Below are 21,998 nucleotides of genomic sequence, written 5' to 3'. Positions count from 1 at the left end.
GGCGAAGCTCATGTGATGTCAGTCAGCAATGGAACACAGACACAATGGCGCCGGCCAGTTCTTAAAGGGGAGGGTTGATCTTGCTCTCCATCCACACCCTGCTCATTGCAGCCTTGAATCTCGGCCTGGAGAGACCTGTACATCAAATCTGCTGGAAAGAACAATGGAGAAAACCAGGGAAAGAGCCCCCACAGTCTCTTCTAAATCGATACAAGGAAGGGCAAATCAAAATGAACCTGCAAAGTGCTGCTCAGTACCCAAAACTCCTTCACACAGCATTGAATCTCTCCAGAAGTCTCTCTCTCTCTCTCTCTCTCTCTCTCAGAATGCGTGGTGCAAAAATGTCACCAACAAAAATAGGCAGGAAGCGGTCGCCTTTAAATAGCGCTTCCCCCAGTCCCTTCCTGACTGCATAACGCTCCCCTCAACCTGTCGTTGCTAGCGGCAGGCGGTAAGGCAGGGGGCGCCACTCAATATCCAGTCCGGTGCGCTACCGGGGCATTACACACTCGACTGATGTCACGATCTGCCAGCGCAGGAGATCGTGGCAGTAGTGTTTAGCGCTGCCGCAAAATGTCTAGTTAATTTCGTGAATGGCGCAAACATTGCCTCACACGGGCGCTAGCTGTTTTGCGCCCCATTAGCGCCCTCTTAAGGCGCTAATGGGTGGCGCAAACCAACTGAATTTTTCCCCTATACAGTCATGGGAGTGATTTCCATTCAGAAGTTGGGAAGGAGGCGGGACTACAACTTTCGGGGTTGTAGTCCTGCCTCCATCGAGATGCGGCCAATCCACGTGATTTTAACTTGATTGACCTTGTTGAGCCCGCCCAGTGGGCTCAGCAGGCCAATTAAGGGCCACCCGGCAACAGGTGACGTCACAGACTGAAATTTCATCTGCCAAGGCATTTTGACAGATGAAATATCAGTGTTTCACAGTTGTTTGAAGCTGTCAAACACTGACAGTCTTACTTCTAACCTGAGTCCTTCTCCACAGACTCAGTTAGAAATCTCACCGGCACAGAAAGCTGCAGGCTGCCACTTTTGACAGATCACAGCCATTCTGCTTTCTATGCCGATTAAATGATGGACTCCCGAAACCTAGAGGAAGGAAGGCTTAAAAGGTAAATACAGGTAATTTAAACTTCTTTAGACACACCAAACGCACTTACCTTTGCACTCATGCACCCATCACTCACCTGAACACCGACATCTCGACCCCTCCAAGTCCTTCAACCCAACGGCCCGACTCCTCTAACTTGGCGTCGTTTGGAGCCGTCAGGAATCCCCCACTTCAAGCTTTAAAATAGCGATTAGGCTAAAAACTGCCTGTTAACTACCTGTTAACAGGCAGTTAATTGGCACTAATCCCTTCCCGCCTCGGGTAGGCGGGTCCCAGTGCGGGCCGGGTACCCGCCTCCTTTGAAACTTACATGGAGGCGGGTTGCGGGCGGGATGGTGTCGGGACTCCCGATTTCGGGACTTTAACCCCCCGCATGCCTCCAAACCCGACTCCACGGGTCAATGAAAATCGACCCCATAGACTTATACAGCACAGAAAGAGGCCCTTCAGCCCATCGTGTCCACGCCGGCCATCAAGCCCTATCTATTCTAATCCCATTTTCCAGCACATGGTCTGTAGCCTTGTATGCTATGGCGTTTCAGGTGCTCATCCAAATGCTTCTTGAAAGTTGTGAGGGCTCCTGCCTCTACCACCCGTTCAGGCAGTGAGTTCCAGATTCCAACCACCCTCTGGGTGAAAAAGTTTTTCCTCAAATTCCCTCTAAACCTCTTGCCCCTTACCTTGAAACTATGCCCCCTGGTTATTGACCCCTCTACTAAGGGGAAAAGTTCCTTTCTATCTACCTTATCTATGCCCCTCATAATTTTGTACACCTCAATCAGGTCCCCTCAGCCTTCTCTGCTCTAAGGAAAGCAACCCCAGCCTGTCCAGTCTCTCTTCATAGCTGAAACGCTCCAGCCCAGGTAACATCCTGGTGAATCTCCTCTGCACCCTCTCCAATGCAATCACATCCTTCCTATACTGTGGTGACCAGAACTGCACACAGTATTCCAGCTGTGGCCTAACTAGCATTTTGTACAGCTCCATCATAACCTCATAGCTCTTATATTCTATGCCTTGGCTAATGAAAGCAAGTATCCCATATGCCTTTTTAACCACCTTATCTACCTGTCCTGCTGCCTTCAGGGATCTATGTACATGCACACCAAGGTCCCTCTGATCCTCTGTCCTTCCTGTCCTTCGGCCCTGAAGTGTTCATCAACATCAGTTGACAACACACCCAGCACATAGTACATGAAACGCTGGGTGTGTGCTGGCTTTGTGGGGTGGTGGAATGGAGGAGGCCACTGTCGGGTGGGGGCAGATTTCAAGGCTTAAGGGAACAGTAACAAGAATGGAGAGGAGTTACTTTCACTAAAGAAGCCAGCGCAACACATCTGGGGCCCTGATGATCAACAATCTCAAGTATAAATTGTTCAAATGGAAAGTTTAATTTCCTTCCAGACTCCCCGCTCCTCTCCTGAAGATTTTAATTCTTGCTGGGCTCAGTTCCACATGTGCTGGCAACCCAGCAGTACCTCAGCCAATTGGTCATTCTTCATGTAAGCCCAGACAGTGAATGGTGGCCAGCTATTTAACCATAAGAGGCAAGACAGCCGAGCCAGAACCTGTCCTCACCTGACCTCCGTGCAGGCACACATTGCAGTAGGGCGATCTGGATACCAATCAGGAGCTGGATCCCTGACTGACATTTGTTCCCTCTTCATAGTTCAGGAGATCAATTGTAGCACCTTTGCTGATGCCTTGGCCGAGATCAGTTAGCTCAACCCAGGCCAGGGAATGAAACCTGGAACCTTTCTATTCAGAATGGCTCATTCCTGGACATTGCATGTATCAGAAGCCACCAGGAGATACAAGTAAGACCTATGACTAAATCTGATAATAAAAGGTAAACTCTCCGACTGCGCAATCCCAGAGTGGAGCTTCACCCACCAGGAATGCACGTAGGGAAGTTACATCTTCATGGCCCATGTTTGACCATCCACTTGTGTGCAATTTCCTGATGGGTGAAGCTCCAGAATGGGAGCGTGTGGCCAGAAATTTATCCTTAAGAGTACAGGAGCTGTAGGATAACAAATTTAACAGCAAGGTCTCAAATGAACAAAGACTGCACAATTAGATAGCAGCCCCATTTATATTGTGAAACCACTTCCATTAAAGGATGGTGGAAGCAGATTCAGTAGTAAAAGGGAATTGGATAAATACTTGGAAAGGAAAGATTTTGCAGGGCGATAGGGAAAGAGCAGGGGAGTGGGACTAATTGGAGAGCTCTTTCAAAGAGCCGGCACAGGCACAATGGGCCAAATGGCCCCCTTCTGTGCTGTAAGATTCCAACATATGGCAGCTCTTCTGCTGTTCTCAATTTTTAATTTTTTTATTTTTGTTCTTCCAATGTGTGTGACTGGAGTCACATGTAGACTAGACCAGGTAAGGGTGACAACGGACATTAGTGAACCAGTTGTGTTTTTATGACAATCTGGCCCCTTTTCATGATTGTTTCTTTTTCTTCTGGTGAAACTCCATAAATGACCAGATTTATTGAATTCTGTTTCACAACTTGCTGTGGTGGGATTTGAACTCATGACCTCTGGGTTGCTAGTTCAAATACCATAACCACTGCTACTGCTGCATTTAGAGCCACATGGAAAGTTACAACAGCTGTGTCCGTGCAGCTACTGAGTAACCGAACACTCACCGAGACTTTCCTCTTTGAAATTGAGTGCAAGTTGGGCATGGTGGGACTTCACGCTTGCCACAAAGATGCGCCCTTGAGTCCATCCAAATTTCTGACCTCGGGATTGTTTGCATAATTTTGCTGGGCTCCAGGCATCCGCTGGGGAATCTACCAGGAGTGAGGGTGGAGAATCACTCATGGGCCTGTTGTAGTATAGAGCTGCCAACGGCCTCGGTACTACCAACATAAATTCACCTGAGCTGCGTGATCAGTGGCACAGGTGTTTGAACGATTTAAATTTTAAATGGCCCCTGCGCTACTTATAGCAACCCTAGACCCGTGGGATGAACGGGCATCCCTTGCATCCTGCGTTCCTGTAGCACAAATAACAGTAAGTACTTCAGGTGGTGTATTTTCCTCATTTGCATAGTATTGCAATACACCCACTGGGCAGTGGTCCATTCCTCATCACTTCTGGCGAGAAATCCTAGAAACAGCAAAGGTGAAGAGCGAGGCGGCAGTTTGGCTCCTTTGCACTACCCATGTTATCCAAGGAGCTGGCATCGAGTTTGGCTCAGTTAATGGCATCCTCACCTCTGAGTCAGAAGTCAAAACCTCCTTGAAATAGTGCAACAACTCCTCCGACACCTGGGAATCCCTGGCCCAAGACCGCTCAAAGTGGAGGAGCATCCGGGCAGGCGCCAAACACCTGGAGTCTCTTCACCGGGAGCAAGCAGAAACCAAGCGCAAACAGCGGAAGGAGCGCATGTCAACCCAAGCATCCCACCCACCCGCCCCTTCAACCACCATCTGCCCCACCTGTGACAGAGACTGTAGGTCCCGCATTGGACTCATCAGTCACCTGAGAACTCATTTTTAGCGTGGAAGCAAGTCATCCTCGGTTCCAAGGGACTGCCTAAGAGAGAGAGAGAGTGGGTTCAAGCCCCATTCCTGAGATTTGATTGCATAATTTGGGTTGATTCTCAGTACAGCGCTGAGAGATTGTTGGAGGTGCTGTACTCCAAGTGAGATGATAAACTGAGGCCCTATAAAAGAAAAAAGGAAGACTTGCATTTATATAGTGCCTTTCACAACCTCAGGATCTCCCAAAGTGTTTTGCAGCCAATGAAGTACTTTTGAAGTGTAGTTACTGTTGTAATCTAGGAAACGCAGACCAGGTGGAGATTAAAGAACCGCGGGCACCATTTGTTGTTCTGGCGACCGATCTTTCCTCAATCAAAAAGCAGACTAAAATGGTCATTTGTCTTACGGGTGTTTGTGCATTCCCCTAAAAGCACAAGCAAAGTAATTCGCTGTGTTAAATGTCACAAGATGTTTCGACAATGTGGAAGGCACTGTGGGCGAAAAATTTGGTTGCTTTGCCCTAAGACGGCGCTAACGGGGCGCAAAGCAACTAGCACCTGGGTGCGGCGCCGCCAATGCCTCCCGCAAAATTCAGTGGGAGGTTAGCGGTGGCGGTGGCGATGCTGACGTCATCGCTGTGCGCAGTGCCAGGCGGCCATTTTTGCTGCTGGCTGCCTACCAGCACCTGCCCCTGTTGCCATCCCCGGCCTCCTCAGCAGTCCCCCCACCCCCCCCCCCCCACCCCCGCAGAGTGACGGCTGCACTCCGTGAGCCCAGCAGTCCTTTTGAGAGCTGGGCTCTTTTGCTGGCACTCCGATCCCTGGTGGCCCAGCTGGGTCCCGGATCGCGCTGCACTAAGCCCCTCCCCTTTAAGAAGGGGAGGAAGGCCTGTATTACCGCAGCACGTAGCACCGCAATATTCCCTCACAGCACCCCAAGAGGGAGTCGGGGCGCTTCCAGTAGCGCCCTGCTTCCCTCTTGGGGCGCTACCAATGAATTGTGGTTGCGGGGCGCTAATTTTTTTCAGGGTGCTAAAAGTAGCACCCCTGCGAAGTTAGCACCCCAAAGGGGGCGTGACTCAATTTTTCCCCCATGCAACTATTTCCTCATGAGTCTGTATATTTCTGGGTGCGGGCGTTGGTTGATAAAAGGACTGAACGCACATTGTCTGGCGTGTTCTGGAGGCCCTTGCGGTGCCTCATGTATGTTAGAATGCTACTTCTAACGAGGGAGCTGTAATATAAATGAGGGAGTACACTAACCCCAGAGAAACCAAATCCAGCACAATAATAGATTGGAAATAAAACATTTTCTCTTCTAATTTTGAATTGTGTTATCTTTGTCGTGTCCTACTATTATCTTCAATGCAGAGCACACTCTGAGGAAGAAAAGGTTAAGGAGTGAATAAAGCCACAGTCGGCTGTAACCCACAATGGCTGCCCTTCACCTTGAGGTGGCAAAGCAGCTGATTGGTATATTTCTTGTTTCCACGGTAACTGGGGGCCTTGGGGAATATTGGCAACAGGCCTGCAGCATGGAAATAAGATGACAATGATGAGAATTGTGAGTGATGTGGGTAGACGGAGCGAGAACAATGGCAGTACTGGCAGGCATTGTAGCTGAGCTTGGACTTAACCCCTTTGCTGCTTTAAGTGTCAGACCATTCAGCCAGTTCTTTTTCTACCATTTCCTCCTCTCCTTTCTTGGTGTGCTGGGATAGACCTCTAGAGGCACCGGCAACCTCGGTACCTCACCCAATTAGCCGCTCTTCACGTGCGAGTCTATAGAATTTTGGCAGGCTATTCAACCACGGAACACCTCGTAGATGAGCAAGACCCTGTCATTCCCCCAACAGCCACAGGGGTCAATGGATAGAATGTAGGATCAGGAACCCATGTCCTGTTTTCCCCCTCATTCCAATTCGAGCATACCCTTCTCTCAACGCCCATAACATGGGGACAGTTATAGCACCCATACTGCCAGAGATCGAACGTGGCTGACTGGAAATCAAGCCCTTGGCCATAGCCAGCACAAGCACCAAATCCGAATCGTTATCCCCTCAAGGAAATAGTACTAATTAATTTTTATCATGTAATTGTCTTGTTGTGTTCTCACATTTTTTTAAAAACCAGCGGAAGTGCAGGAACAACATTCAGTACCATATATTCATTATCCTTCGAACCCTCTTCCAAATGCGAATGATCCTCTCTGTTTTCCTTTTATTGATGAATCTCAGTGAAGGGCTGAGGCTCACAGTGCAAGACACAGTAGGGGAGAAGATGAGGTAAATGAACAAGCAGTGGTTAGGTGACCTCAAGTTTGGACAGATTTTATGAGGAAGCGAAGACAGAGGGAAAGTGAGAAGGTCCACAGTTCTGAGGCCCTGGCAAAGAATGAGTTAAGAGTAGGAGCCGGTGCGATGAGTCTCAATTTAAACACAGCGAGGGTGCAGGACAGGCTATTTGGAGCTTATGAGGAACCAGGACATTTAAATTCATGCACAAGCTCGTGTGATAATGTTAATCCTCATCCTGTGGCTCAGTGGGTAGCACCCTTGCCTCTGCGTCAGAAGGTTGTGGGGTTCAAGTCCCACTCCAGAGACTTGAGCGTAAAAATCTAGGCTGACACACCAGTGCAGTACTGAGGGAGTGCTGCACTGTCAGAGGTGCCGTCCTTCGGATGACACGTTAAACTGAGCCCGTCTCTCAGGTGGACATAAAAGATCCTACCGTGCTATTTTGAAGAAAAGCAGGGGAGTTATCCCCGGTGTCCTGGCCAATATTTATCCCTAAGGGGGAAAAATTCAGTTGCTTTGCACCTCCCGTTAGCGCCCTAAGAGGGCGCTAACGGGGCGCAAAGTAACTAGCGCCGGAGTGCGGCGCCGCCAATGCCTCCTGCAAAATTCAGAGGGAGGTTAGCTGCGGCGGTGGTAACCATTAGCGCGGCGCTGCGCCACCGGCGATGACGTCATCGCCGTGCGCAGCGCCCCGGCCGTGATCTTCGGTAGCGCCCCTGACCTACTGCCAGACGCTATGTTCGATGGGGTCAGGGGGGGCTACCTGCGCCAGGGTGGTGCTATTTAAAGGCGAGGTGCCGGGCGGCCATGTTTGTTGCTGGCCACCTGCCAGCACCTGCCTCCGCTGCCGTCCCTGGCCTCCTGAGCAGCCCCGTCCCCCCCCCCCCCCCACCCCGCAGAGAGCCGGCTGCGCATGATGAGCCTAGCACTTCTCTTGAGTGCCGGGCTCCTTAGCCGGCACTCCGATCCCCGGTGGTCCAGCTGGGCCCTGGGTCGCGCTATGCAAGGCCCCTCTACTTTAAGAAGGGGAGGAAGGCCTGCAATACCGTGGCACGTACCGCCGCGATATTCCCTCACAGCGCCCCCAAGAGGGAGGTGGGGCGCTTCCAGTAGCGCCCCGCTTCCCTCTTTGGTCGCTACCATTCAGTTTTGGCCACGGGGGCATTAATTTTTCGGGAAAGTAGCGCCCCGGCGAAGTTAGCGTCCCAAAGGGGACGCGACTCAATTTTTCTCCCCATGTCTTTCTTTTTCTTTCTTTCTGATTGTTAGAACAGTGGAATATTTGTGATTTACACTGTTACAAGTTTAGTGTTTTGCCTCAGATATTCTCTTGGGTACAGTCACTCCCGTCTTGCATTTAGAGAGGCACCCATACTGCCCAATATCTAACTATACAATAGTGTAACCCAGGGGTGTAATAATGTTACCCCATCTTGTGATCTGAACATGTGTCCTTTACATGTGCATCTCTCCAATCTTCTTGAAGGTGGACCAAGGAAACACTTGATAAGATGAGGTTTGATAGGAATTGTTAAGCTGCTTTATTTATTTAACAGGAGGTGAACACACAGAGCAACAGCCTCAGTTCAATCAGGAAAATTGCTCTTCACGTAATAATACAAAATAATGAAAACACTACACTTCCCCACATCAGTGGGTCATCTTGCTTGACTTGAACAAAATAACTTCTAACTACCCTGCAGCATTCTAACCCTCTAAGCCTGCACTCGTGGATTTTTTTGTATTAAAAACCTGACTGTCGGTGGCTCAGTTTTTATTTTCCCGTTTTCACAACGCGAGAGAAAGGCCTATGCCAGACAACTCCTGCCAAACACCCGGGATGTGCGGCCTCCCAACACAACGATATTCTTATCTTGGTGCTTTTTTTAAAAAAAACCTTGTATGAATATACTTTAAAAATGCAAATGACACATTTTTCCAAATCCTTCCTGTGGAAAAATGGTCAGGAAAAACCCATAACCTTGGTATAGACCCTCCAGCGAGGTCCCAGGTTTGAAGCTTTGATTCGGCCAACTTAGTCGATCTCAGCTACAGCAGCAATACGACTTTACTGCCCCAGGCTAGGGAAGGAGAAGTCTACCCATGCCCCCCACCCCACCCCATTCCATGTTCTGGTTGTCGTTAGGTGACCTCGGATTAAAATTGTGCCTGTGTGTTTTGTCCGAGTGCAGGATCAGACGGTGTTCATTTGAACTGTGGAGAAACACCCAGCTGTACAACTATAGATTCTATTCTTTCAAACTTGGGTTGTGTCTGAAGAGAGCATTTTGAGCTGTGTAACACTGGGGTGAAGTACTGATGGGTATAGTGTTAGATCCGTGATTCTAAGGGTGTGCTGTTTTTCAATAACCACACGGATGCTGTAACTTAACAATAAACAGGTGTTTACTGGAGGAGGGTAGTCTCAAGACTGGGGGTACAGAGGCATGCGCAAAGCTTATATACAGGTGTGGTCACTGCCGGTACTACAGTATACAGGAGCTGTAAAAGTAGTTCTGACTTAAAGGCACATACACTACAATTCCTCCCCTTTTAGATTAGTAGTACCCCTAATATTCAAATAACAATTAACACTTTAACATGTACATTAAACAACAATAGTCCATTTATAGATTCAGTCTTTGGGGCGGCTTCCTGACCCTTTCGGGATAGCGCCTTTCCTGAGGTTCTTGTTCTTGGTGCAGAGGCAATTCTGATCCCTTTTCATCGGGTAATTCATCGGGTTCCACTGCTACTGGTTCTGAGGTAGATGCTACCGGTATGTCGGGTTCATCCCCAGGTACTCGAGACATGGGGTTGACGCGTTCCTGTGACGCTAAGATCTGATCGACGTGGCGTCTCACAATGTTATCCCCGACATCCACTGTGTACATTAATGGCCCTTGCCTTGTACATATCGTTCCTGGTTGCCATTTCTCTGTTCGATAGTCACGGGCCAAGACTGGTTGCCCTACATTGAAGCTCCTTGTCGGCTTCTCATTGATGTGCTGGAATTGTTTGTCCTCAACATTTCTTCGCACATTTGGCCTGAGCAAGTCCAGACGAGATCTCAACCTTCGGTTAAAGAACATCATGGCCGGGGTCTGGTTGGTAACTGGATGTGTCGCGTTTCGGTAGGCTAATAAGAAATTGTCCATCTTATGCTGTAGTGGAATTTCATCGTCGCACATGGCCTTTATCGCCTTCTTAAAGGTTTGTACGAACCTCTCAGCCAATCCATTTGTGGCTGGATGATACGGGGCGGATGTGTAATGCCTTACCCCATTCCTTCTCATAAATTTTTGAAACTCTTCGGACACAAACTGTGGTCCATTATCAGAGCAAATCTGCTCTGGCAAACCGTTTCTGGCAAATATGGTCCGTAGGACTGCAATAGCTTTCTCTGTAGTGGTTGAAGACATTTTTATCACCTCAGGCCACTTTGAATGAGCATCCACTGCTATTAAGAACATTGAGTCCATGAATGGACCAGCGAAATCAATATGCACCCGTTGCCATGGAGAGGAGGGCCACTCCCATGGGTGTAGAGGGGCATGTAGTGGTGCATTTTGGACCTTCTGGCATCCTAAGCAGCTCTTAGTTAGGTCTTCGATTTGTTGATCGATTCCCGGCCACCACACATAAGCCCTAGCAAGGCTTTTCATTTTCACTCCCCCCAGATGACCTTCATGTAGCTCATTTAGCACTCTCTCCCTTAACTTGGGTGGAATCACCACTCTGGATCCACACATCACTGTCCCCTGGCATACTGACAGCTGTTCTCTTCTGGATGAGAATGCTGGCAACAGTGAGTCGCCATGTGTTGGCCATCCCCTCACCGTCAAATCATATACCCGAGACAACGTCGGATCATTGCGGGTCTCCTTCTCTATATCCACGTTCGTTACTGGCAATCGTTCAATTATTGACAAATAAAATATCTCGATAGGGTCCACTGCTGGCGCTTCCTCCACAGTAGGCAGTGGCAGGCGCGATAGCCCATCAGCGTTCCCATGCTGTCTCGTGCCTTTATATTCTATTTCATATTGATTCGCCCCTAGAAACAGGGACCATCTTTGTAACCGTTGTGCAGTCATCACTGGAACGCCCTTCTTAGGATTAAAGATGCAGACAAGTGGTTGGTGGTCAGTCAGCAAGGTGAACTTCTGCCCATGCAGATAGTGGTTGCATTTTTTTACTCCCCATACTAGGCTGAGGGCCTCCCTGTCAATCTGGGCGTAGTTGCGCTCGGCTGAGGTTAGTGACCGAGACGCAAAGGCTACTGGCCTCTCCAACCCGTCTGGGAATTTGTGTGACAGCACCGCTCCAATACCATAGGGTGATGCATCACAAGCCAAACAAATTGGTAGTGCTGGGTTGAAATGGGCCAACACCTCTTTTGATGTGATCAATTCTTTACACTTCTGGAAAGCTCGTCTGTGTTCGTCATCCCACTTCCATGGTACCCCTGTTTGCAGTAGGGTGTTCAGTGGGTGTAATACCGTGGACAAATTTGGTAAGAACTTGTGGTAGTAGTTTACCAGCCCAAGGAACGACCTCAGTTGCGACACATTTTCCGGTGCTGGAGCCTTGACTACTGCCTCAATCTTTTCAGGGGACTTATGTAACCCCTCTTCATCTATGACGTGGCCACAATACGAGATCTGTTTCTGGAAAAACTCGCACTTGTGGCGATTAACTCGTAGCCCACACTCCTTTAATCTGGTGAGCACCTTCTCCAGGCTGGCGAGGTGATCACTGTCATTTTCGCCCATGACCAAGATGTCGTCCAAATAACACTGGGTCCCTGGAATCCCTTGCTGGACCTGATCCATTGCCCTTTGCCAGATAGCCGGAGCCGAGGCTACTCCAAACACCAGCCGGTTGTATTGATAGAGACCTTTATGAGTGTTAATCGTAAGGTATTGTTTCGAAGCTTCTTCTACCTCCATTTACAAGTACGCCTGGGCTAGATCAATTTTGGTGAAGCGTTTACCTCCAGGTAGCGAGGCGAAAATATCCTCAATTCGTGGAAGTGGATATTGTACCGTGTGAAGGATTGGGTTCACTGTCACCTTAAAATCCCCACAGATGCGGACCTTCTTTGGTTCCCCAGGCGTATTACTCAACGACCTCTTCATTACAGGAACGATGGGTGTAGCCCACTCACTCCAGTCCACTTTGGACAGTACTCCTGAACGTTCCAACCCTTCCAGCTCTGCTTCAACAGCTGGTCTGATCGCATAAGGCACTGGTCTGGCTTTAAGAAACTTTGGGCTTGCATTTTCCTCTATTTTAATCGTTGCTGTTATGCCTTTTAGTGTTCCTAGTCCCTCCTGGAACACTTCTTTTGCGTCAGTTAGCATTTTTGACAGTCGTCCAGGTGTGACGGCGTCATCCTTTTTGGCCTCAACCTTCAGTGCCTGTATGGAATGCCAATCTAATTGTACCTTCCGGATCCATTCACGTCCTAGCAGTGGTGGTCCTTCATCTGGCAATACATATATATCCATTTTAGGTATTTCCTGGCCTTTATATATCATTTTCACCCTTATTTTTCCTTTGGGGTAGACTTTTTGCCCCGTATATGTCTTCAAGACAATCTCTGTAGCTTTCAAGGGTATATGTGAAAATAGCCGCTTGTAGTCCCTTTGGTTTATGACTGTTAGGGCTGATCCTGTGTCCAATTCCATTTTCATTTGGACTCCATCTATCTTGAGTGTAACCCAGATAGTCTGGTGATCCTCCATTTTGGCTACCTTATGTAGTTTCAGACAACCCAGCTCCTTGCTTCCGGAGTCTGTGTCACTTTTCTGTTCGTCTGAACCACTGTCCATCACCTGGTGTACCTTTTTGTACTTCTCCTGTGGAGATTTCTCACTGTTGGTTTTCTTCCCAGACCTGCAGACTCTTGCTATGTGCCCTGCTTTCCCACACTGTCTGCACACTTGGTCCTTGAACCAACAATCCTTCTGGTCATGTGTTGTTCTGCCGCAGCGATAGCACTTCCCTGTTCCATAGGACATTTCATTGGTGCCATATTCTTGCGGTCTCCGTTGTATCTCTGCAGCGCCCCTTGCGGCTGCTTCGTGTGATACTGCCATACTGAAAGCCTTGTCCAGCGTAAGATCCTTTTCTGATAGAAGCCGTTTCTGGGTTCCTTCACTTTGTAGCCCACACACAAACTTGTCCCTTAACGTATCTGCTAGTCCCGCTCCAAACTGGCAGTGTTTCGATAGCTTGCGCAGTTCCGTTAGGTACTCAGCATTGCTTTCGTCTTTGTGTTGGTTCCTTTTATGGAACTTAAATCGTTCTGCTATCAGCAGTGGTGTGAGGTTTAAGTGGTCCTGTAGGATTTCTACTATGCTTTCGAAATTCTTGTTCACCGGCTTCTCTGGGGTTATTAGATTTCGCAGTAACCCATAAGTTTTTGCACCCATGGAATTTAACAAAATCAGTGCTTTATTAGCATCTGGCACTTCATTCGCCCTGCAGTACACCTCAATACATTCCACATATGTCGCCCAATCTTCGACTTCATTGTCGAACGTAGAGATACTGCCACTCTTCGGCATCCCTGGGTGTGATTTAACTGTCAAAAATGGCATCTCCTGCGCTTCCCCTTCTTCTCCGCTGGCACAAAATGGCGTCTCCCGCGCTTTCCTTCCTTCCCGCGCTCGCCCTTCTTCTCCGCTGTGGCTTCTAAAAATGGCGTCTCCCGCGCTCTTCCTTCTCCGCGGCTCAATGGCGTCTCCCGCGCTCTCCCTTCTTCTCCCCGCGGACCCTGTTCAGCCCGTGATCCCTGGCTGTGCTCTGCGCGTTCTTCTTTTTATTTTTTTTTATTTTTTATTTTTTTTTCGACGCTGCTCGGTCTTGAACCCGGCTGTTTCTTTACCCTCTCTCTCTCCGGTTTGTTTTTGTTTTTTCTTCGACGCTGCTCGGTTTTCAACCCCCGGCTGCACCCTGTGCGCTTCACCCTCTGTCTTACCCCGTCGACGCTGCTCGGCTTTCTCTCTGCCGTCGGTCGGCTCCAGCCGCCGCTGCCCGGGAAGGGTCTGCGCTGGACCTGTCGTCAGTCTCTTGACGATCGTCGTGGCTGGGGAACCAAGCCCGGCTCTCCACAGCCTCCCATGCGATGTTCACTCTCTGCCTGACGACTGGGCGGTTGCTCGTGGTCGACGCCCGTGTTCCTGGCCTCGACTTTTTTTTTGTTGCAGGTAGATTCGAATCGACACTCGTCGCCACTGTTAGATCCGTGATTCTGAGGGTATGCTGTTTTTCAATAACCACACGGATGCTGTAACTTAACAATAAACAGGTATTTACTGGAGGAGGGTAGTCTCAAGCCTGGGGGTACAGAGGCATGCGCAAAGCTTATATACAGGTGTGGTCACTGCCGATACTACAGTATACAGGAGCTGTAAAAGTAGTTCTGTCTTAAAGGCACATACACTACATATAGGTCTGTCACTGGTGGTAGCACAGAGTTCAATTGAGCTGTTGTATTAAGAACGTCATATAAGGAGTGTCTTGCAGAATATTACAGTGCACTGGCTCAAATGTAATGTTTAACCTGTAACGTTCCATGGTGCGTTATCAAACAAAAATATGCACAGCGCGTAAGAGATCTGGGTAATGCCTCCAGACTGGGGCATAACCGTTTTCTTCTTTTCAAATCCCACCACAGAATTCCAGAGAAAAGGAGAAAAGAAATGCAAGAAGGGTCTCCAGCTCTACGACACTCCCTACGAGCCTCAGGAGAATGACACTGAGTCGGACGCGGAGAATGCAGCCAGTCAGAAGATGCGAGAGAGCCGGCTTCCTCAAGACGACGAGCGGCCTGCCGACGAGTATGACCAGCCCTGGGAGTGGAAAAAGGACCACATCTCGAAAGCTTTTGCAGGTACATTTTTACAATGTGGAGATTTGGCACGGAGAGGTTAGGCTTTGGTGGACGGATCTGTTTATGCCCCCTTATTTTCTTCCATTCTCCCTCTGAAGGTGCTGCCTTTTTGCTGGGGTAGAGTTGCATTGGTGGTGGCTGCCCCGGTACCTTGCCCAAGTGGCACTCTGCTGGTCGAAGTCCAGTCAGTGGGCTGTTCAACCATAGTAGTCAGCACAACTGAGCCCAATCCTGTCCTCACGCACGCGCCTCACAAGTGCACATCGATACTGTGCGGCTCAGTAGCACGTTGTGCAGGTCACTCAAGATCCAACAGGAAATTGATCCTATTGCTCCTTAACCTTTGAGTTCAGAGCGGCCTCACTGGAGACTGATATCTGCCTGCCCTTGTATCTCACAGACTGATTTCTGTCTCCCCATTTCTGTCTCGCATCCAACAAAATAAAGGTGAAATGAGAAGCTCTTCACCTTCTTTCAAGTGACACTTGAGTGTCTGTCCCAGAGGAGATGTGAATGATGATGAAGTGCTTGACCTGGTTCAGTGTGATCTCCCGATGCCAGTACACGGTTATAGTGCTTGTTGATTGTGGCAGTTTCATCTTCATGTGACATATCTGGAATTCTTTACATCAGTGATGAGACATAAGGAAAAGAGAACAATGAGAAAATCACCGACTGGATTATAAAACCAGTCCCCTCTCCGCTCCTCTCCCGCTCACACCGAGTCACACTGGGATATGGCTCCACAGATGCCAGTAGCCATCCGATGCCTTTCCAAAGCGGCTGTTTTTCATTGATAAAGCTGGACAGTGAGTGTTGGTACGTGCTCAGTCCAGCACGATCTTGTCCTCACGTGACAGCCATGCATGTGCCTTCCAGCAAGGGTCACTGAATAGCAATTGGGGACCCTGGCTTTCTTGCCTCTCCGCATCCCTGGGGCACTGAGGCCAATTGGCCTGTCCTTCCATTACCCTAGCTGAAATCAGCTAGCTCAGCATAGACTAGAGATTGAACCTGGGTCTTCCTGGCTTATGTAGTTCAGTGTCATGACACATGATTCATTTCCCAATTGGAATGCTGCACTGTCAGAGGTGCCGTCTTTCGGATGAGACGTTAAACCGAGGCCCTGTCTGCCCTCTCAGGTGGATGTAAAAGATCCCATGGCCACTATTTCGAAGAAGAGCAGGGGAGTTCTCCCCGGTGTCCTGGCCAATATTTATCACTCAATCAACATCACTAAAACATTTTTATACTTCACTAACATAAACTAACTGCTATCCCGAGCACAAAGATGGACTATTAGTTCAAAATATATCAGGAAATCAGGACCAGAGGACAGGAATGAAAATTAGTGAAAAGTAAATTTACATCAGTGAGATGGGGAGTTATCCCCAGTGTCCTGGCCAATATTTGTCCCTCAGTCAACATCACTAAAACAGATTATCTGGTCATTTTCACATTGCTGTTTGTGGAAGCTTGCTGTGCACAAATTGGCTGCCACGTTTCCTACAATACAACAGTGACTACACTTCAAAAAGTGCTTCATTGGCTGTAAAGCGCTTTGGGACGTCTGGTGGTCATGAAAGGTGCTATATAAATTCAAGTCTTTTTTTAAACTGAGCTATCTGGGTACCTTTAACTTCTGTTCCTCCTAATCACTGGTCTTCTCAAGAAAAGGTTGGCTGCTTGCTTCAATCAAGGGTCAGCTTGGCTCAATTGGTTGCTCTTGGGTCAGAAGGCTGCAGGCCAGAGCTTCACATGAGGACTTGAGCACATAACATCTAGTCTGGCCACCAGTGCCCTACTGAGGGAGTGCTGCACTGTCAGAGGTACCTTCTATCAGACGAGATAGTAAAACCGTAGTCCTGCCGGTTTGTTCAGGTGCAAGTTGAATGGTGTTGGGAGGGTTGGTTTCCCAGAAGGATATGATCTGAGGGGCTTCCTAATGCAAGCCTGCAAAAATGTAAACAAACTAGCCTACAACTTAAATAGTTAACGCTAATGGAAAGTTTCTGTACTGAGTGCTGAGCACTTACCACAGGGACCTCTCTTGTTCAAAGAATTGAGATGGGGGAAGGGTTCACTGTTGCTATAATAACAAGTGGGGGAGTCATGGAAAAACCAATGAGGCCTAACTAGCTGGAACTGGCATCTCAATTGAAGATATATTCTGGGTTGCTCTCTCCAGAGATAAATTGCTTCTCCAAGCAGCTGTGGCCTTCCTCTTATCCCTAATGTATTAACCCTTCAGGCACTCTTATATTAGAGGACTGCAGACAACAATCAAGCAGCTGATTCTCCCCTTTGTCAGCTATATTTCAGGAAACCGACAGGAGAATGTGGGCCTTTGAATTTGCCGTTTGGTTCAAACCGCCTGCTTCTGTAACATAAACCCAATGCACTGTCCCCTGCGTTTGTATTTGAGTCTCCACATCACACAAAGGATCCCAGAGATTGGCACCCATCTTAAATGCCATGAAGGGGAGTGGAACTAATTGAATAGCTCTTTCAAAGAGCCGACACAGGCACGATGGACTGAATGTCCTCATTCTGTGCTGTGTGATTCTATAAAAAAATAATTGGTAGCATTGCCGGCAAATTCAGGGAAACTGTAGACTGACTGGTATTATTTGTTTGCAGCTCTCATTTGGTGAGACAGCCACTAATACTACAGTAATAAATCCACAGAAACACCAGCAATAGATTTATTCTCAGATTATTAATGCTGAGCTACCAAAATAAACAATAATTAGTTAGTTAGTTTTACTAAAATAAACTTTACCGAGTGCCATTCTTTCTCCAGTTCACTCTTGTTTCCCATCCCCTGTCTGACTTTATTTAATTTCACTCCTTCTGTATCAACATGTCAGGAGACACTGGGGATTGAGGGTGGACACCAGGCCCAGCCACAGGAGACACTGGGGATTGAGGGTGGACACCAGGCCCAGCCACAGGAGACACTGGGGATTGAGGGGAGACACCAGGCCCAGCCACAGGAGACACTGGGGATTGAGGGGAGACACCAGGCCCAGCCACAGGAGACACTGGGGATTGAGGGGAGACACCAGGCCCAGCCACAGGAGACACTGGGGATTGAGGGGAGACACCAGGCCCGGCCACAGGAGACACTGGGGATTGAGGGGAGACACCAGGCCCGGCCACAGGAGACACTGGGGATTGAGGGGAGACACTAGGCTCAGCCACAGGAGACACTGGGGATTGAGGGGAGACACCAGGCCCAGCCACAGGAGACACTGGGGATTGAGGGGAGACACCAGGCCCGGCCACAGGAGACAGTGGGGATTGAGGAGAGACACCAGGCCCGGCCACAGGAGACACTGGGGATTGAGGGGAGACACCAGTCCCAGCCACAGGAGACACTGGGGATTGAGGGGAGACACCAGGCTCGGCCACAGGAGACACTGGGGATTGAGGGGAGACACCAGGCCTGGCCACAGGAGACACTGGGGATTGAGGGGAGACACCAGGCCCGGCCACAGGAGACACTGGGGATTGAGGGGAGACACCAGGCCCGGCCACAGGAGACACTGGGGATTGAGGGGAGACACCAGGCCAGCCACAGGAGACACTGGGGATTGAGGGGAGACACCAGGCTCAGCCACAGGACACAGTGGGGATTGAGGGGAGACACCAGGCTCAGCCACAGGACACAGTGGGGATTGAGGGGAGACACCAGGCCCAGCCACAGGAGACACTGGGGATTGAGGGGAGACACCAGGCCCAGCCACAGGACACACTGGGGATTGAGGGGAGACACCAGGCCCAGCCACAGGGGACTCTGGGGATTGAGGGGAGACACCAGGCTCGGCCACAGAAGACTCTGGGGATTGAGGGCAGACACCAGGCCGGCCACAGGAGACACTGGAGATTGAGGGGAGACACCAGGCCCAGCCACAGGAGACTCTGGGGATTGAGGGCAGACACCAGGCCAGCCACAGGAGACACTGGGGATTGAGGGGAGACACCAGGATCAGCCACAGGAGACACTGGGGATTGAGGGGCGACACCAGGCGCAGCCACAGGACACACTGGGGATTGAGGGGAGACACCAGGCCCGGCCACAGGAGACACTGGGGATTGAGGGGAGACACCAGGCCCGGCCACAGGAGACACTGGGGATTGAGGGGAGACACCAGGCCCGGCCACAGGAGACACTGGGGATTGAGGGGAGACACCAGGCCCGGCCACAGGACACACTGGGGAATTGAGGGGAGACACCAGGCCCAGCCACAGGAGACACTGGGGATTGAGGGGAGACACCAGGCCCGGCCACAGGACACACTGGGGAATTGAGGGGAGACACCAGGCCCAGCCACAGGAGACACTGGGGATTGAGGGGAGACACCAGGCCCGGCCACAGGAGACACTGGGGATTGAGGAGAGACACCAGGCCCGGCCACAGGAGACACTGGGGATTGAGGAGAGACACCAGGCCGGCCACAGGAGACACTGGGGATTGAGGGGAGACACCAGGCCCAGCCACAGGAAACACTGGGAATTGAGGGGAGACACCAAGCCCAGCCACAGGAGACACTGGGGATTGAGGAGTGACACCAGGCCGGCCACAGGAGACACTGGGGATTGAGGGGAGACACCAGGGATTGAGGAGAGACACCAGGCCCAGCCACAGGACACAGTGGGGATTGAGTGAAGACACCAGGCCCAGCCACAGGAGACACTGGGGATTGAGTGGAGACACCAGGCCCAGCCACAGGACACAGTGGAGATTGAGGGGAGACACCAGGCTCAGCCACAGGACACACTGGGGATTGAGAGGAGACACCAGGCCCGACCACAGGACACAGTGGGGATTGAGGGGAGACACCAGGCCGGCCACAGGAGAAACTGGGGATTGAGGGGAGACACCAGGCCCAGCCACAGGACACACTGGGGATTGAGGGGAGACACCAGGCCCAGCCACAGGAGACACTGGGGATTGAGTGGAGACACCAGGCCCAGCCACAGGACACAGTGGGGATTGAGGGGAGACACCAGGCTTAGCCACAGGACACACTGGGGATTGAGGGGAGACACCAGGCCCGGCCACAGGACACAGTGGGGATTGAGGGGAGACACCAGGGCCGGCCACAGGAGACACTGGGGATTGAGGGGAGACACCAGGCCGGAGCGGGGATCAGCCACAGAGGAACATGAATCACGATTTATGTTTATTGTCCACACACAGGGTTCAGTGTAAATATAAGTGGAGTTACAGAGAGAGGTCACTGTAAACAGCCCAGGGGGAGGGAACCCCAGAATACACACTTTATAACAAGTCTTTGGCAGGACAAGTTGACAAGGCCATTAAAAAAGCATATGGATCCTTGGCTTTATTAATGGAGACATAGGGCTGGACTTTCCCTGCAGAGGCGAGCTGGTTGGCGGGTTCCGGTCCCGCTCCCAACTGCACCCGCTCTCTCAAAAAGATTTTCCATTGATTGACTTTGTTAAGCCCGCCCAGCGGGGTTCACGGCCAATTAACAGGAAGCGGGACTGATGATGTCATTTGATGACGCGTCATCAGCCGGTTTGCTTAAAGGGACCACGGCCATATTGATTTTGACAGTTGTGCTGTCAGTGTTCTACAGCATTGAGATGCTGCAAACACTGACAATGACTGCACAAAGGTGCACGTCTGCACCCAGGCTCACGCATGACTCCCTCCATATGCTTATGGAGAGAGTCACAGCACGCAGGGAGGTCCTGTTCCCTTCCCATGGGCGGAAGAGACCTCCCCAGGAGATCAACACAGCCTGGTTGCACATTGCACAGGAGGACACAAGCAGGGATGTCGTCAGGAGTGCCTGGCTGCAGTGGTGCCAACCATTCAATGATCTCAGTAGATCACGAAACGTTACTACCAAGCCACACTCAACCTCACCCTGCTGTGCCACTCATCGCATTCCCATCACTCTGCCTTCCCTACCCTACTCCTGCACATCCTTACTCACACCAGCTTAGCTTGCTCTTCCACCCAGCCCTCTCTGTCTATATTATCACTTCCCCATCTCACTAGCCACCCCTCATACTCACCCTCATCCTAGCCCAAGCATACCAAGTAACAACACACAAGGGTAGGCACTTGGGTGTTTTAGCCAATGTTCATGTGAAGTTTCTGTTAATGTGCTGTCAAACATTGAAATCTTTATTTTCAACACTTTGTGTTCTTGGATAGATTTGTGTGCACCTTTGGAAGTGGCTTAGTGAGTTGCAGTGAATGGTGAGACATGACGGTACCCCCCGCAATGGCGATGAGTGTGAAAGGAATGGCTTGGGCATTGTAGGGATGCTTTATGGTGTTGGTGTGGGGTGGTGTCAACCTGGCGCATCATGTGGCAGCCAGGGTGTACAGTGTCAAGTGAAGTAAATCTGGCCATATTGAGGCCATCCCTGGCTTCCCGGACAGCAATGTGCTCGGGTCCTGATGCCCTGTGTCCTGTGCAGCATCAGGTGACGGCGGAGAAGTTTGGTGGTGATGTTGGTGTGCCTAGTGATGTTGGTGTTGAAGCTGATCGTTGAAGGATTCTGAGGACCAAGGTCTGATTTTTTCAAGGGCACCGATGTTGCTGCAATAGATGGCAGCTGCAGGTGAGATGACAGAAGCAATCTGTCAATGGTGAGAGAGGTTGTTCCAATGAGGTGGCACTAATTATACAGTTGGCTCTAAACACTTTGCAAGCTTAAGAAATCTCTATGGGGCGAAAATTCGGTTGATTAGCGCCTCCCGTTAGCACCCTAAGAGGGCGCTAACAGGGCGCAAAGCAACTAGCGCCCGGGCACGGCGATGTTTGCGCTGCTCGCGAAATTAACCAGACATTTTGCAGCGGCGCTAAACACTACCGCTACGATCTCCTGCGTCCGCAGTTCGTGACGTCATTCGTGCGTGCAACGCCCCGGTAGCGCCACAGACCGGATATTGAGTGGCGCGACTGCCTTACCGCCTGCTGCTAGCAACGACAGGTAGAGGGGAACGTTCTGCAGTCGTGAAGGGACTGGGGAGCGCTATTTAAAGGCGATGGCTTCCTGCCTATTTTTTGTCTGTGACATTTTTGCACCACGCATTCTGAGTGAGAGAGAGAGACTTCTGGAGAGATTCAACGCTGTGTGAAGAAGTTTAGGGTACTGAGCAGCACTTTGCAGGTTCATTTTGATTTGA

The 21,998-nt window shown here is 50.2% G+C and overlaps 1 protein-coding gene across 2 annotated transcripts in view; it reads left to right on the top strand.

The window, feature by feature from the left end:
* Positions 1 to 21,998, top strand: part of shdb (Src homology 2 domain containing transforming protein D, b) — a 438,631-nt gene that overhangs the window by 188,129 nt on the left and 228,504 nt on the right. For both annotated transcript variants that reach the window (XM_086004909.1, XM_086004910.1), the window contains exon 4: positions 14,606 to 14,821. In XM_086004909.1, coding sequence (XP_085861035.1) covers positions 14,606 to 14,821 — 216 coding nt within the window. The remainder of the gene's footprint in view (positions 1 to 14,605; positions 14,822 to 21,998) is intronic.

The sequence above is a fragment of the Somniosus microcephalus genome, chromosome 13 (assembly GCF_052327205.1).
Source record: "Somniosus microcephalus isolate GS21.2 chromosome 13, FLI_Smic_1.0, whole genome shotgun sequence".
NCBI lineage: Eukaryota > Metazoa > Chordata > Chondrichthyes > Squaliformes > Somniosidae > Somniosus > Somniosus microcephalus.
Note: the sequence above shows the minus strand (reverse complement) of the source record. Positions and strands in the feature narration are given on the sequence as shown.